Genomic DNA, 15030 nt, shown 5'->3' on the forward strand with positions numbered 1-15030 from the left:
GCTCTAAATCTTGTTACACAAAGTCACTGCTGGCCTTTTGTAATTAGCAGGTGCAATCAAAGCAGCATTTGCAGGGATACGACAGCCAACATAATAAGCAAGAAGTGACTGGAAGCTCACATGCCTCTGCCTCATGACTGCCAGTAAACAAGGCACTCCCTTCTGCTAGCCTGGTAAGCCGTGCAAGGTGACCAGGTCTCTTCCTGTTACAATATTTGGTGTCTCTACGGTAGTTCCCTTCCAAGGATCTCAAAGCCCTTCATAGACTTTTACTAATTAAGCAGAGCAGGAGCCTTGTGAGGGAGGTAAGGGATTAGTCTAGCACAGGGGGTCAGCAAGCAAAATAGCAAAAAGAGCCATTTTTTTGCAATTTGGTAAAAATATCAATAATTCAAGAGCTTCAAGGCATGCGAATACGAGACGGTCCTTAATACATAACATCAAGCCATACTTTTTACATATTCTATTTCCTCACACATTACATGTGTTTGTACCACTGCCTTCCTGACTTTCACTCCCAAACCTTCGCTCTCACTGGAGAACGCTAGCGAGAGCTATCCAACTTTTTGAGATCACATGTCATTTGTTGTTTAGATCGGAGTTGTTCATCTTGAGGCTTTTAGACGTTCACTGTTTACCGAAAATTATCAGGAGGATTTTTTGTTGGTTTGTTTTCCTTTGTAATTATAGCACCAGCAGCCACAGAGAAGTCATTAAAGAGCCACTTGCGGGTCTGGATCTGCAGGTTGCAGACCCCTGGTCTAGCACAAGGGTCAGAAACTTTTCCGAGGCCGATTGCAGAAATTTGAGGTTTTGACCTCTATGTACAGTCCAAGTGCTGGTGATACTTTTTAAAGTCACTAGGAGCCCTGCTTACAACAGCTTCATTAATAAATAAATTAAGAGCCAGAACTTTACCATTTATGGGATGGTTGGTAGCATTAGCTGGTCTTTTGTTAATCCACAGGCAGCCTGGCTTTGAGCAAGATGTTGGCTGCATGGGGAAGGTGGGGTGGGGCTGAGCTCCTGCCTCACTTGCGGATGAAAATCAGCTCACGTGCCACTCTTGGCAGGTGTTCCGGGGGTTGTTGACCCCCTGATGTAGCCACTAAACCACTAGAGCCGAACTGCTGTATGATCTGGAGCAAGCTACTTCATCTCTATGTGTCTCCATTTCCCCTCTTACCCTCTGTTTAGATTGCAAACTCCACAAACCAGGGACCATCTCCCACTCTGTGTCTGTACAGCACCTGGCACCCTGGGCCCTGATCTGGCCAGTGTCAGGTGAACACAAAGATCCGAATGGCAGCGTTTTACATCTGTTCTACACTGGTGTGAATAGCGACACAAGGCAGTCAAGAATCAGGTCCTGGGAGACTTATCCTCTCCTAGAAGATGCTGTGGACTCTCTTATCAACACCAAGTGGTCAAACCCTGCACTTTACTTCTCCTCCCAGAAGTGGATTCTCTAACATTGCCCAAATGAAAGCCTGAGTGTGGCAACCTCTGAAGGTCTGAGCTGAATCCCCGACTCCATCCTCCCAGTCTTTTGTGATTTGCTGAAATAACAAGCCTGGGTGACAGGCATGGAGCGGAACAGCCTCAGGAGGGAGGGAGGTCCCTGCATTTCATTGTGAGCAAAAGCTCCATGGATCTGGAGTGGAGCTTAGAACTAACCAATCAATAGAACAACAACCATCACAGCAATGGAGAAAAGACCACGCAGTTTGTTGATGTGAATGTCCAGCCACTGCAGCAGGGGGAACCAGTACCATGGTCCATATCCTGCCTGTTTAGACTGGTGGAGCCCCACTGAAATTGGAAGGCTTGCAGGGATGTAAGACTGATTGATTTCAGTGAGTCTAGGATTTCTCTCTCTCTCACTTACACACACACAATCCCCATATCTAGTTTAAGTAACCCATAGACCACTTTTTGCAGGCTCCAGCACAGCCATCTTCACTGAAAAGAGGGATGGATAATTACAAAGGGAAGCACAGCGTGGCCAATGAAATCTTACGGCAGTGCATAGCCCTGATGAGGTAACATGAAGGAGAAAAAAAAATGCTGTTTCAGGGGGAAAAAAGCCCTGAGACATGGAAATTAAACACATCTTTAATTGTACAGACCTGGGCCTTGTTCTGAACACACGAGGGAGCTTTCTATCGGCTGTATGAGCATTGCAAGGGAAAGCTCTATGGACCATAGAGAAATCACTTGCTGTATTCCCAACCCCAAAGCAGCAATCCTGACTTTTTACAGGTGCAGGTAAGTAATTAGTCAATGGCGCAGCTTACTAAGGGTCGTGGGGGAGTCTCCCTCACTGGCAGTTGTTAAATAAAGATTGGATTTTTTTTTTCCTGGAAGATCTGCTCTGGGAATTATGTTGTGGAATTTCCCTGGCCTGTGTTATACAAAAGGTTCTCACGATGGTGCTTCTGGCCTTGGAATCTATGAGGGAATCCCCCAGATGAGAAAGAGGCTTTTTAAACCATTTGGTTGACAAGCAATGAGGGAAACTGGCCCTAGGAGAAGGTGAGAGGTGGTTGGGATGGCGGAGCAATGGAGGGGCAGTACTGACAGGTGTCAGGGATCAAGCCCCAAAGACGGCACATCCTGCCTTCCATAAGGCCTGATGTTCTCTTGTATGTTGACAACAGTCGCGTAGCTTGTCATGTCTCATTGGATTGAACTGTCTGTCTCCCGGGTGGGTGTGTGTGTTTCAGGGGCATATGTATGAGTTGTGTCAGCCGTGCTCAAATGGGGGCCCAGTGTTAGGTGTGTGTGAGCCGTGTCCATAGTCATATTTGTGTCAGATGCTTGTGCATGTCTCAGGGCCGTCCGTAGGCAGAGACTAGGCAGCTGTCTAGGGCCCCATGAAATGTAGGGCCCTGTGCTGTGCATGCTTAGCACAAGCTGAGGGCAGTGCTGGCTCATAAAGTCCCCAGCCCTCACCCCCAGCCCCTGCTCCACCTCCCCATCCTGGCAGCTCCTCAGCCCTCTGGCCCCCGCTCTTCCTCATGGCCCAACCCCTCAGCTCTCTGGCCGCAGCTCTGCCTGTTGCCCCCACAGGCCTGATCCCCCGGGCCCATCTCCGCCTCCTGGCACCAGCAGCTCAACCCCTCAGAACCTCCCACTCACCATCTGACTGACTCCTGTTCTGGTGGCCCCCAGCCCCTGGCACCCTGCTCCACCTACCAGCACCCATGGCCCCAGTCCCCCACTGAACACCAGCCGAGCTGCTGCCCTGCTCCCTGGCGGGGAAGGAAGTGCAGGCGCCCAGGCTGTGTAGGGCACCAGAATTCATAAGCATGGTCCTGGCATGTGTGCCCATTGTGGCCATAGGCTTACCCATGTCCGATGCCTGTGGACTGTGTCCACAGGGGTACCTGTGTCAGAGGGTGTGCATGTGTGTGTGTGAGCTGTGTCTATAAGGGAACCTGTGCTGAGGGGTGTGTGTATGAGTGGGGGTGTGTGAACTGTGGTCACAGTGGCATCAGTGCCAGATGTATGTGTATGAGGTGTGTTCATAGGGGTACCTGTGTCAGGGGAGGGGGGTGTATGAGTGTGTTTATGTGAGCTGTGTACCTACGTCAGGTGTGTGTGTGCTTGTATGTGAGCTGTGTTCACTGGGGTGCCTATGTCAGGTGTGTGTGTGTGTGTGTGTGTGTGTGTGTGAGAGAGAGAGAGAGAGAGCGAGAGAGAGAGAGAGCTGTGTTCACAATGATATCAGTGTCAGATTTGTGTGAAAGCTGTAGTCGTCGGGTACGTGTGTCAGGTGTGTGCGTGAGCTGTGTTCATAGGGGTACCGGTGTCAGATGCAAATGGTTTGTGTGAGATGTGTCCATAGGTGTACCTGTGTCAGGGTGTGTGTGCATATGTGAGCTGTGTTCACAGGCTACCAGTATCAGATGTGTGTGTGTGTGTGTGTGTGTGTGTGTGTGAGCTGTGTTCATAGGGATATCAGTGCCAGGGGTGTGTGTGTGTGTGTGTGAGCTGTGTTCATAGGGATATCAGTGCCAGATGTGTGTGTGAGCTGTGTTCATAGGGATATCAGTGCCAGATGTGTGTGTGAGCTGTGTTCACAATGAGACCAGTGTCAGGTGTATGTGTGAGCTGTGTCCATAAGGGTACCTGTGTTAGGTGTGTTTGTGTGTGTGTGCACATGTGAGCTGTGTTCACAGATATCAGTGTTAGGTGTATGTGTGTGAGCTGTGTCTATAAGGGTACCTATGTCAGGTGTGTGTGTGTGTGTGGCTGGGTGGGGTGTGTGTGTGTGCGCGCACATGCGAGCTGTGTCTATAATGGTACCTGTGTCAGCTGTGTGTGTGTGAGCTGTGCCTATACGGGTACCTATGTCAGGTGTGTGCATGTGAGCTATGTTCACAGGTACCAGTGTCAGGTGTGTGTGTGAGCTGTGCCTATAAGGGTACCTGTGTCAGGTGTGTGCACGTGTGAGCCATGTTCACGGGTACCAGTGTCAGGTGTGTGTGTGAGCTGTGCCTATAAGGGTACCTATGTCAGGTGTGAGCCGTGTTCGCGGGTACCTGTGTCAGGTGCGTGCACGTGTGAGCCATGTTCGCGGGTACCTGTGTCAGGTTTGTGCACATGGGAGCCGTGTTCCCGGGTACCTGTGTCAGGTGCGTGTGTGTGAGCTGTGCCTAAGGGTACCTGTGTCAGGTGTGAGCCGTGTTCGCGGGTACCTGAGCCAGGCGTGTCTGCGCGTGAGCTGCGCCCGTAGCGCTTTGCCCGCAGACAGCCGCGTCGGAACGGCTGCGCGTTGGGTCGGCGTGTGCAGGGCGGGCGGCTCGGGGGACGTGCGCTTGCCGGAGCTGTGAGAGGCACCGGGGAAAGCCAGCGGTGCCGGGCGGGGGGAGGTGAGAGCCAACAGAATAAGTGCCCTGTCCCTTTAAAGGCCCAGACACAGCCCCATCTGATGCGGCGGCTCCAATCAGCAGCCCCAGGGCTCTGGCAGCAGCCGCGGCAGCAGCAGCCTCTTTGCTCTGCATTCCTCCCTCTTCCTAAAGGGCTAACATGGCGATGGCAGGCTGAGGCTGAGGCTGAGGCTGAGGTGAAGGAGCAGGGGGATGTGAGAGCAGCACAGAACACACCAGCGGGGCAGACAGCACAGCCGTGGGGGGGCGGGGGGTGCTGCAGCTGAGCAGCAGGGGGGACAGAGGAAACCATCCCACCCAGCATTTTCATGGAGAGCACAAATCCCCTGCCAGCAGAGGAGGATCAGGACTCCTTTGAGCTGAGACCCTTGCATCAAAATGGTAGAGCTGCAAACCTTTCCTTTCTCTGGGTCTTCCTCCGGGCGGATTTCTCCCAGGGCTTTGCAGAGTTGGCTAAAGCCCCTGAAAGTTGCCTAAATAATTGCAACCACGTTGGGGGGGGGGGAGGGGGAGGATGGGGATGGGACTGGGGCGGGGAGGGGGGGCAGGGAAGCTAACAGGAGGTGCATGGTTGGTTTTATGCGCATGCTGCATCCTCAGATTGTGTGAGGGGCAAGACAGGTATATGCAGCTAGAAAGAGGCAGGGTCCGAGGGGAGCCAGTGCTCATTTCGAGGGCGGTGGGGGGGGGTTAAAAACCGATGCCAGGGGAGACGCCTCTCTGCATTTTGCAAGTGGGAAGGCTGGAGCAACAATAGCTGTCTTTTTGCATGCAAAGAGTTAAATTCCTTCCTAGCAGGCTGATGCCTTTGCAAAGGATTAGGTCACAATCCAAGCATTTTAATTACAAGCTGATTTTTATGTCCTGCTTTCGTCCCCCCTACCCCAACTCCATGCAGCAGCGAGGATGTTGCTTGTAGGTGGATGCTGTAAAAATAATGACATCCTCCCTTTAGGCTCTTGCATGAGAAAGGCAGGCGTATGGGGTTCCCAGACTTGGGCCGGGTTCTGATTTTAATTTGCCTTCCCCAGGTTGGTAAAAAGGCGCAAGTTTGTGCTGGGGTTTTCCCCCTCCCCTGATAAGGAGAAACGGGGTGTGTGTAGGGAGTTGCTGGGGGTGAGCGAGTGGGGAAAGGGTCAGGTTTCCGCCCTGGTACTCCAGGGCAAGAATTTGAGCAGTAAAACCATAACGCTGGCAGGGTGTTTTAGACATCCCTGGAGGTGGCTGCTGAGAGTGACTGTGGCTGGTTGAGGGGTGACTTTACAAAGGGGACTCTTACCTGAGGGTGCAGAGCTTGTTCTCTGGAATGTGGAAAATGTCCAAGATGATTTCTCCTCCCCCCTGCCCTTGTGCTTAACGCTGAGAGAGAATTAATTCATCAGGAGTTCTCCCTGTGTCCCCATCCCTCATTCAGGTAACTTCCCCCCTCCCGCTACCCCTTCCTAGGTGTTTTGCATTTTTCTGTCTAAGTCCCAAGTGCTGAGAAAGTTCTTTTCTCTCAGTGTATGGTGCAGGTGTTTGGATTGGTAAAGCTTTGATTGCCGCAGGCTGGTTGTCCTGAGCAGGGTGGGAAGAGGTGCGTGAACACTTTGGCCAGGATAGAAGATAGGGAGTTGATCTCAGGTTTACGTGCACCCCAGCGCCGAGCCGTGCATTTTACTTTCCATTAGCGTCTGATTTTGCAGGTTGATGGGACTGATCGTGTGTAATACGATATTCCATAATGGCTGATGAAGGGCTTCATTCTGACTTCACACTGGGGCAAGACAGGCTTAGCCCCTGGGAAGCAGGCCAGAGCCCCAGGGTGTCAGTGGGCCTGGAATCAAGTCATGGAGATATGTGACTGTGCCCAGGAATTTCTCACACGAGTGGCACTGTGTGGATCCCTGTTGGTAGCTGCCCACACTGAGGCTGGGCCGTTCTGTTTGGGGTTGCTGGCAAGGCAGATTTGGTCCCAATCTGAGCTGCAACCTCCTGGGAGGTCAGGGCTTGGGAGCTCTCTAAGTGCTGTCCCTATAGTGGTAACATACTTGAGGTGCAGATGTTTTCAGCTGGGTATTTATCCTTGCAGAAAGCAGGCCTTAAACTCTAAGTACTGAGACATGTAAACAGACCTCAGATTCCCTTCTATAAAGAGGACTCAGCCATGTATTCTCCTGGAAATCTGCTGTGAAAGAGGACCGGCCTCCACAGATCGAACCAGACAACACTCTCTGGCTCCGTTTTTCCCCTCCCTTTTCGTAAAAAGTGTACTATTCTGCTATTGCCGGAGGGATGGCACCATGCCCATAATAACACAGCCAGCAATTTGAGTGGCTTTTAGGAAATGACAATCAAGGGCTAGGTTTGAGAATAATAACTGGGGCATATTGGGGTGGCATTGATCTGGTGTGTGTGAAGGATTATTGGCATGTGTCTAGTTCTCCCCTTAACAAGCCTTCTGCTGAAGGTGTGCTGCAGCCCCCTGGCCCAAAGAAGGGCTCCTGGCCTGATGTGTGGTGCACATGGGGTCTGTGTGGCTGGTGGTGGCCTCTTGAAGTTGGTGGGTTAAAGAGTCCATCTGTTGTTAGCACGTGGCAACCAGCTGAGAATGGGCTGCTGGTCTGAAGAGGTGGCAGTCTGCATAGACTGGGGTGGGCAATAATTTTTGTTGGGGGCCACTCCCAGATTTGGGAGAGTGGTCAAGGGCCCCATTGTTCTATGGAGAGCTGTGCGGGTCTGGCATGGAGACTGGGTGCAGAAGGGACCTCAGGGTAGGGTGTTGGGGTCCAGGAGAGGTTGTGGGGTCCGAAATGCAGTTTGGGCAAAGGAAAGGTTGTGCTCTGGGTAGGGGATTGGGGTGCAGGGTCCAGCAGCTGTGGGTGCAGGAGTCTTACCTAGTGGAGAGGTGCAGGTGTGTGGTGACTGGGGGCAGGGGATTGGGGTGCACCAGGGGACTGAGGAGGAGGGTATGGGTGTGGGAGAGGATTCTGGCTTGGATGATGGGTGTGGAAGGGGTGCAGGGTCTGGGAGGGAGCTGGGACATGTGGTGGAGGGATGCAGAGGGTTGGGTGGTGACCTGGGGCGGGGAGCTGGAGTGCGGGAGGAGGTGGGGAGCCAGATGCAGATTCTGGCCTGGAGGCGTTTACCATAGACAGCTCCCAGCCAGCAGCCCAGCAGGACCCTCAGGCAGGCTCCCTGCCTGCTGCAGCCCCAGGCGACTCAGAGCAGCCGGCTGCTGGGGCCCTGTGCCTCTCCAAGTTATGGGCCGCCAGGGCAGAAGAGGGGCTTTGTGCACTGCTTCCACCTTTAGCACAATACTTGCCACGCCTGTTGGGGGTGTAGATGGCACGTGAGATCCTCTCCCCGCCCAAGCAGAAAGCCTGCCAGCAGGGTGGACCCGATCCAGAAATTTGGCAGGCCTGCAGGCCGTGTTTAGCCTATCCCTGCGGAATGGACGCGGGGTAGGTCCAGGATGCCCAAGCCTAAGTGGAGGGCCTCATTCCTTGCTTACAAAAATTGCCAGTGGTGTTGGAGGGCAGGAGTGGCATAGTCAGCTACAGGTTGAGCCTGTCTAGTCTGGCACTCTCGTCCGGCAACATCCGTAATCTGGCATGATTTTAGTTGGCTGGATGTCTATTTCTCATGGGTGTGGCCAAGTTTCCCGTGGTCCCATAAAGTTTGTTCACAGCCACCCGTCCTGGCTCTCAGTGTTCTGTGCTGTCCTTCAGCATTTACCCCTCAATGTCTTTAAGGGCCCAAAGCAGCGAAGTGTTGCTAATGCTGCTGGACAATATTGACCTCCCGTGGTCTGGCAACTTCTCTCATCCGGCCCAAGGGTGCTGGATGAGAGAGGTTCAACCTGGACTGTAGACAGTGATCAGTATTTAGAGGGACATTCCCAGGTGCTTTTGTCTCAAAGGACTGAGCTGGTGAACTTTCACAAAACAAATCTGAATAATGTTTTATTTTTTAATGCATTGAAAGGAGAGAAACAGGTTTGGACCTCCATGCTGCAGTCTTGGCTTGAATGGGGGTCTTCGTGGGCGTTGGGCCCCGCCACAGGGAACAAATCACAGGATTGGTTGGGATTCAGGTATTCCCCCTGAGTGTTTGACAGCCAGACACCAAGGATCCAGCTGAGAGATTAAGAACTGGGAAGTGAAGCTCACCGGATGACTCAGAGGGGGGACCGGGTTAGTCTGTAGTTTCACAAAAACAAGCAGGCCTGTAGCACCTTAAAAACTCATACATTTCTTTATGAGGTAATGAGTTTGGATGGGTAAGACCCACTTCTTCAGATTTTGAGCAGACCGGTTATGTTTCACTGCCTGAAATTAGCAAATGGTGAAAAATAAACTAGATTTTATTTTTTAAAAAAGTCTGTTTTTACTCTCAACATTGTCAGGTAACATAGGAAAGCTGTTTGGGGGTGAGGGACAGCTCCGTGCTTTGAGTACTGGCCTACTAAGCCTAGGACTGTGAGTTCAATCCTTGTGGGGGACCTGGGGCAATTAGATTTAGGAGGGAGTAATGGCAGAGATGCTTCTTGGGGGGGAGGATAGCTTAGTGGTTTCAGTAGTGGCCTGCTAAAGCCAGGGTTGTGAGCTCAATCCTTGTGGAGGCCACTTAGGGATTGGGGCTCACAGAGGGTGCTTGGTCCTGCCTAGAGGGAAGGGAACTGGACTAGATGACCTTCAGAGGCCCCTTCCAGTTCTAGGAGATACATGTTTCCAATTTTATATATATATATTTTTTTTAGTGAGCAGGAATATACTTTTCAAATCTTTATCTTCTAGTGTATGTTTCTGAGCCTGAAATAAAACTTTCTGCAGCAAAATAGTTCAACTGCTAACATTCCTGTTATTGCGGTTGATCGAGCCCTTTGGGGTCTGGTTTTGAGTAAGCGCAGTGGCAACAAGTTTTTCTTGGTTGTGCTGTCAAGAGATAAACTGGCAGACTTGTACAATCACTTGCTTCCTTAGAAATGCACCTTATCTTTGTTCTCTCTGCAAGACATTTATCCCATATTTGATTGTTGTAAGGCAAATGTTTGGAATAATAAAAGTTAAACAGCCCAGTATTTCCATTCTCCTGCACAGAGGAAAGCCGTACCATGTGGCTGACAGAAATAATGTGGTGCTCTTGTCTTTTGAAATTTCCAGTGCCTTGGAGAAGTGGGGAGAATATTGCTTGCAAATACACGAACTATCAGTTATTTTTAAGATATAGAATTAATGTACAGAATAGACACATATGGGAAATAAGGAGAAATCTTTTTGCTTATGAACTGACTATGTCCAAACATCTGCCGTTCTTCGAACATCGGGAAATGCTTTCCGAACGTGTGTACGTGATCCACTGCATCTCACTAGACAATAAAACTAATCGCTGTTTGGAGTTGTTCTGTTTCAAGGGTTCGGCTCAGAAGGGCGTAGGGGGAAGGTGCATCACTTAGCTGTTCTCTTTATGCATAAACTTTTTTTTTTTTGCCTTGTACGCCAAGAGTAAATGGGGAAACCCTCTTCTATCTCTTTTACTGATATGGCAAGTTACAAGTTATATGGCTGGGCACATGCTGTAACCCACCTTTGAGTGGTCCCTCTGATGCCACGAGTGAAGTCGAAGGACGAGTATGATGTTGTGGCTTTTAGAACCTGATCTGCATCTGTCCTTGCCTATGACAAAATATTGACTCTTTTTGATGTTTAGAGCTGAAATACTGTGTGTGTGCGGGGAGACGGGGTAAACAGGTATTTTCTGTTATTTCTCCCATCTCTTCCTTTATCTGTAGCATTGTCTTGTCCCTTTCCCCCTCTTCTCCCTGAACAGCTTCAGTGGTGGTCCAACTTCCTCTGATACCCAGTTAGCTCCAGCTGTGGAGCTGTGAGCCCTGGACAGGGTGATCCCTTCCAGTGTTCCCATAAGCGGAACGCTTGGGCAGCCGCTCGAGAGATTCAGATGCGCCCACAGCCTGTGTTTCTAGGGTGGTGCAGACAAAATTTTTCCTGCTAAAGGGAAAAGTGAGCAGGACCCCTGGTGCACGTGAGTGCTGGTGGTGAGAGAAAGATGGGCCAAGCCAGCAGCTTGGAGGCCTGGCATTTGCACTGTTGGAAGCAGAAAGAGTTTTGCCCTTGGTTTTCTTGGGAACAGGGTTGGGTCCTGATCATAGGGCTGGGGCCAGACTCTCTCTCTTTGCACACCCTTTGGAAAGAAAAGGGCTCATCAACATAACTGGGAACCACTCACTGGACTTAAGCGTAATACTCATTTGTAGCACAAGTGACCGGCGTGTGGTCTGCACAGGGGGCATGGCGAGTCAGGGACTCCTGTGGCAAATCCTGCTGTTAACACCTTGAGGTGTGCCTTCATCAGCAAGACTCTTCAACACGTGCTTAGTCCTCAGCACGTGCGTAATGCCGCTGAAGTCAATGGCATGTTCGTGGACCTCCAGCTAAGCCAGAAGTCCTCAAGCTGAAGAAATGCCTGAGGGGGATGGCTGAGGGAGGGAGCGTCACCCAGATCCACTCTTGGCTCAGGCTGCCTACCCCTGCTGTTGTCCAAGGCCCTGGCTCTGCTCTGGCCTCTATGCCCACCTGTGGCCTCAGCCTGGCCCCCTGAACCCTGCCATGTCTGTCCCTCCCCCCCCGCCATCACAGCCACCTAAGCCACCTCACACAAGGGCTCAGAAGGTTATTTTATGTTTCAACATGGAAGCACATCACACCTAGAAAGCAGCACCATTTATTATGCATGGGGCCTGTAGGACACACAGCACAGAACCAACTCTGAGGGATACCCACAGGGGTGAGCAGCAGATGGCTTACAGCTACAGTGGCTGGAATCGAGACAGGCTACTGAGCCTTGAGCTGGGGAAAGGGCTGCTTGGCAGTGCTGCTGTTTGGCAGGTGCTTACAGGAGGTCGGGGTTGGGGGAATGAAGCACTGTGGCAAATCCTTTCCCCCAGGTGTGCAGAGTAGCTAATTGCAGTCAGGGGCTACGTCTACACGTGAACGCTGCATCGAAATAGCTTATTTCGATGTAGTGATGTCGAAATAGGCTATTTTGATGAATAATGTCTACATGTCCTCCAGGGCTGGCAACGTCAACGTTCATCGACGTTGCGCAGCACCACATTGAAGTAGGCGCTGCGAGGGAACGTCTACACGCCACAGTAGCACACATCGAAATAAGGGTGCCAGGCACAGCTGCAGACAGGGTCACAGGGTGGACTCAACAGCAAGCCGCTCCCTTAAAGGGCCCCTCCCAGACACAGTTGCACTAAACAACACAAGATCCGCAGAGCCAACAACTGGTTGCAGACCCTGTGCATGCAGCATGGATCCCCAGCTGCCGCAGGAGCAGCCAGAAGCCCTGGGCTAAGGGCTGCTGCACACGGTGACCATAGAGCCCTGCAGGGGCTGGAGACAGAGCGTCTCTCAACCCCTCAGCTGATGGCCGCCATGGAGGACCTCGCAATTTCGATGTTGCAGGACGCGCAACGACTACACGGTCCCTACTTCGACGTTGAACGTCAATGTAGGGCGCTATTCCTATCCCCTCATGGGGTTAGCGGCTTCGACATCTCGCCGCTTAATGTCAATGTTAACATCGAAATAGCGCCCAACACGTGTAGCCGTGACGGGCGCTATTTCAAAGTTAGTGCCGCTACTTCGAAGTAGCGTGCACTTGTAGACGTGGCTAGGAAGAGGCTTTGCCAGATTCTCTTCCAGCTCCATGGGACTGTCTGTCCTTTTCTGGGGAGTGAGGATTAAGAACCCAGCTGATTAAAGCCTCTCTTGCAAAGTTGCTGAATTCACTGGACAGTGGCAATAAAAAATTAGCGACTTGATTTTTTTATGTGCCCTCGTAAATTGCTAATCCTTTGACTGACGGGCGCGGGAGCAGGGCCTGGCTCATCTTCCAAATGCCTCTTCAAAGTGAAGGGAAATCTGATTTACATAACTTGGGGCTGGTTTTTGGATCCCAGAAGATAGAGGTGGAAAATATATCTCAGGTATTAACTCCATTCTTCTCCAAGGGCAGCTGCAGTCCCCACATACAGACGTATTCAATATGAAATGAATACTGCGGCCTCTCCTAGCAAACTGGTGAGTCAGTCCTCTTACAAGCAGTAGCCAAGGTGAGATTAAAATGATGATAAATGGTATCAGAGGCTGCGACACTCTTGTTCTGGGACAGAACGTTCCAGAGGAGACAAAAGGCCTTGTGGAAACGGCAGGGGAGTTACTTTTACCTAACAGACTTTGCTGCTGAGGTGAGTCTGGGCAATTCCAAGCTTGGCCTTTCACCACAGGAGCAATTTTGTGGCTCCAAAATAATATATTTGAGCCCCAGATAACAGGTCTTGGCATTAACTGGCTTCGAACCCTAATCGGAGCCCAAATGAGGTTTGTCCAAACCTTGGAGACAAACTAAAAACATGCAACCGCACCGGACCATCAAGCCCAGCATCCTGTCTGCCGACCATTTCCAATGTCAGGTGCCCCAGAGGGAATGAACAGGACAGGGAATCATCAAGTGATCCATTGCCTGTCACCTATTCCCGGCTTCTGACAAACAGAGGTGTGGGGGACACACATCATTTTGCTAATAACCCTCGATGGGCCTGTCCTCCATGAACTTATCTAGCACTTCCTTTCAGCCCATGGCGTAAATGTATTTGCTGTGAAAGGACAGGGTAATACAGATCGTTCTCAGTGGTAGTGGTGAGAAGCAGCAATTTAGAACCGACCAACAACTGTGTGTCCGTACCCTGGGAGTGAGCGCGAAGGAGAGGCGTGTGCCTTAGAGAAACATCTTTGTCTTGCGAAGGTTCTCCGATCCCAGATTGACAAGTCTTGTATAACTCGTTGGCTGCAGCAGTTGTTAAGCTTCGTTTCTGGTGGGGGTGAGCCAGGAATTCTCTCTCCCTTGCTCCTGCAGCCCCATGAATAGCTGCAAGGTTGAGTCATGGAAAGGGCAGCTGGTGGCAAGTCAGAAGAGCCATGTTCTAGTCCAGCAGTGGCCCTGTGACTTCAGGCATCTTACACCTTCTCTTTGCCTGTCCTGGTAGTAAGTTCTTCATAGGTCAGGACTTCCTCTTATTCCATGTCTGTACAGCTTCTAGCACTGTGGAGCCCCAGTCTTGCTTGGCGCTTTTGTAGGCATTATTACAATACACTTTGACCTGGATCATTTGATCCTTCTACATTGCCTCACCCTTGCCTCTTCCTACTTCACGTCTCCTTCTTGTACCACACAGGCTCATCCCTGCTTAGCTGGAAACCCCCGTCCCATACAGCTGAGCTACTCTACTTCCAGAACTGGCCCCTTTTTCCGGTTCACTGGTGGTTCCTTGCCATCAGCAAGAAGACAGTGAGCATCAGTCCTACCACAGCCTCGGTTCTCTACTTTACTTCCTGTCCCGGGCCTCCAGTCCAGCATAAGCTACTGCAGCGACTTGGACTAACAGCTAGCAGGGCTGGTGTTTCTTTTTTTCAGACCTCAGACCCCAACTAGCCCGTGCCTGAGATGAAAACTGGAGCCCCTCATGCGGTTCCCCAGAGAGAATTACAAGATGAAAGTGTGTTACAGGGGATAACATTGTGTTGTCTAAATATGTGGGGTTGGGGACTCGCAGGGAGTGAGATGAGCTGAGTGAGCTAAGGGACAGAACACAGGAACAAATAAATGGGTGAGGAGACCTCTGTGGCTGGCGGTCGCCAGAAGGTTTCCTGCCATCGGACGAGTGAGCTTCTGTGAACAGCCTCCTTGTGGGAGCAGTGGGGATAAGAAACCTAACAGGTTTTAAGAAAGAGCTGGACCCATTTTACAGGATCTGCTGCCTGTCAACCTGTGGAACTCATTGCCACAGGCTGTTGTGATGGCCAAAATTATAATGTATGAGGTAAGTACATGGGGGATAGGTCCATCAATGGCTGTTAGCCAACAGGGTGGTAGCTCCCTGCCCCAGCATCACTAGCTTCTGACTGCTAGAGGCTGGGAGAGGACAGGAGGGCAGGGATCCCTCAGAGTTTGTTCCCACCAAAGCAGCTGGGAATGGCCATTGTCGGAAGATTGCATGCTGGGGATGGGGGGCTATGGGGCTGAAGCCAATGTAGCTGTTCTTATGATAGCTGGGGACTGGACTGAG

General features: G+C 51.3%; 1 protein-coding gene across 2 annotated transcripts in view; it reads left to right on the plus strand.

The window, feature by feature from the left end:
- Positions 1-5049: 5049 nt before the first annotated feature.
- ZBTB47 (zinc finger and BTB domain containing 47) overlaps positions 5050-15030 on the plus strand; it is a 103680-nt gene continuing 93699 nt past the window's right edge. Inside the window, exon 1 of one of the 2 annotated variants that reach the window (XM_074985197.1) lies at positions 5050-5071. Coding sequence is in view for 1 of the 2 variants with exons in the window: in XM_074985196.1 (XP_074841297.1) it covers positions 5274-5276 (3 nt within the window). In the remaining variant the exon portion in view is untranslated. Of the gene's footprint in view, positions 5072-5168; positions 5277-15030 lie in introns of those variants that run through there. The other variant, XM_074985196.1, reaches the window with a different exon arrangement.

The sequence above is a fragment of the Carettochelys insculpta genome, chromosome 2 (genome assembly GCF_033958435.1).
Source record: "Carettochelys insculpta isolate YL-2023 chromosome 2, ASM3395843v1, whole genome shotgun sequence".
In the NCBI taxonomy this organism is placed as follows: domain Eukaryota; kingdom Metazoa; phylum Chordata; order Testudines; family Carettochelyidae; genus Carettochelys; species Carettochelys insculpta.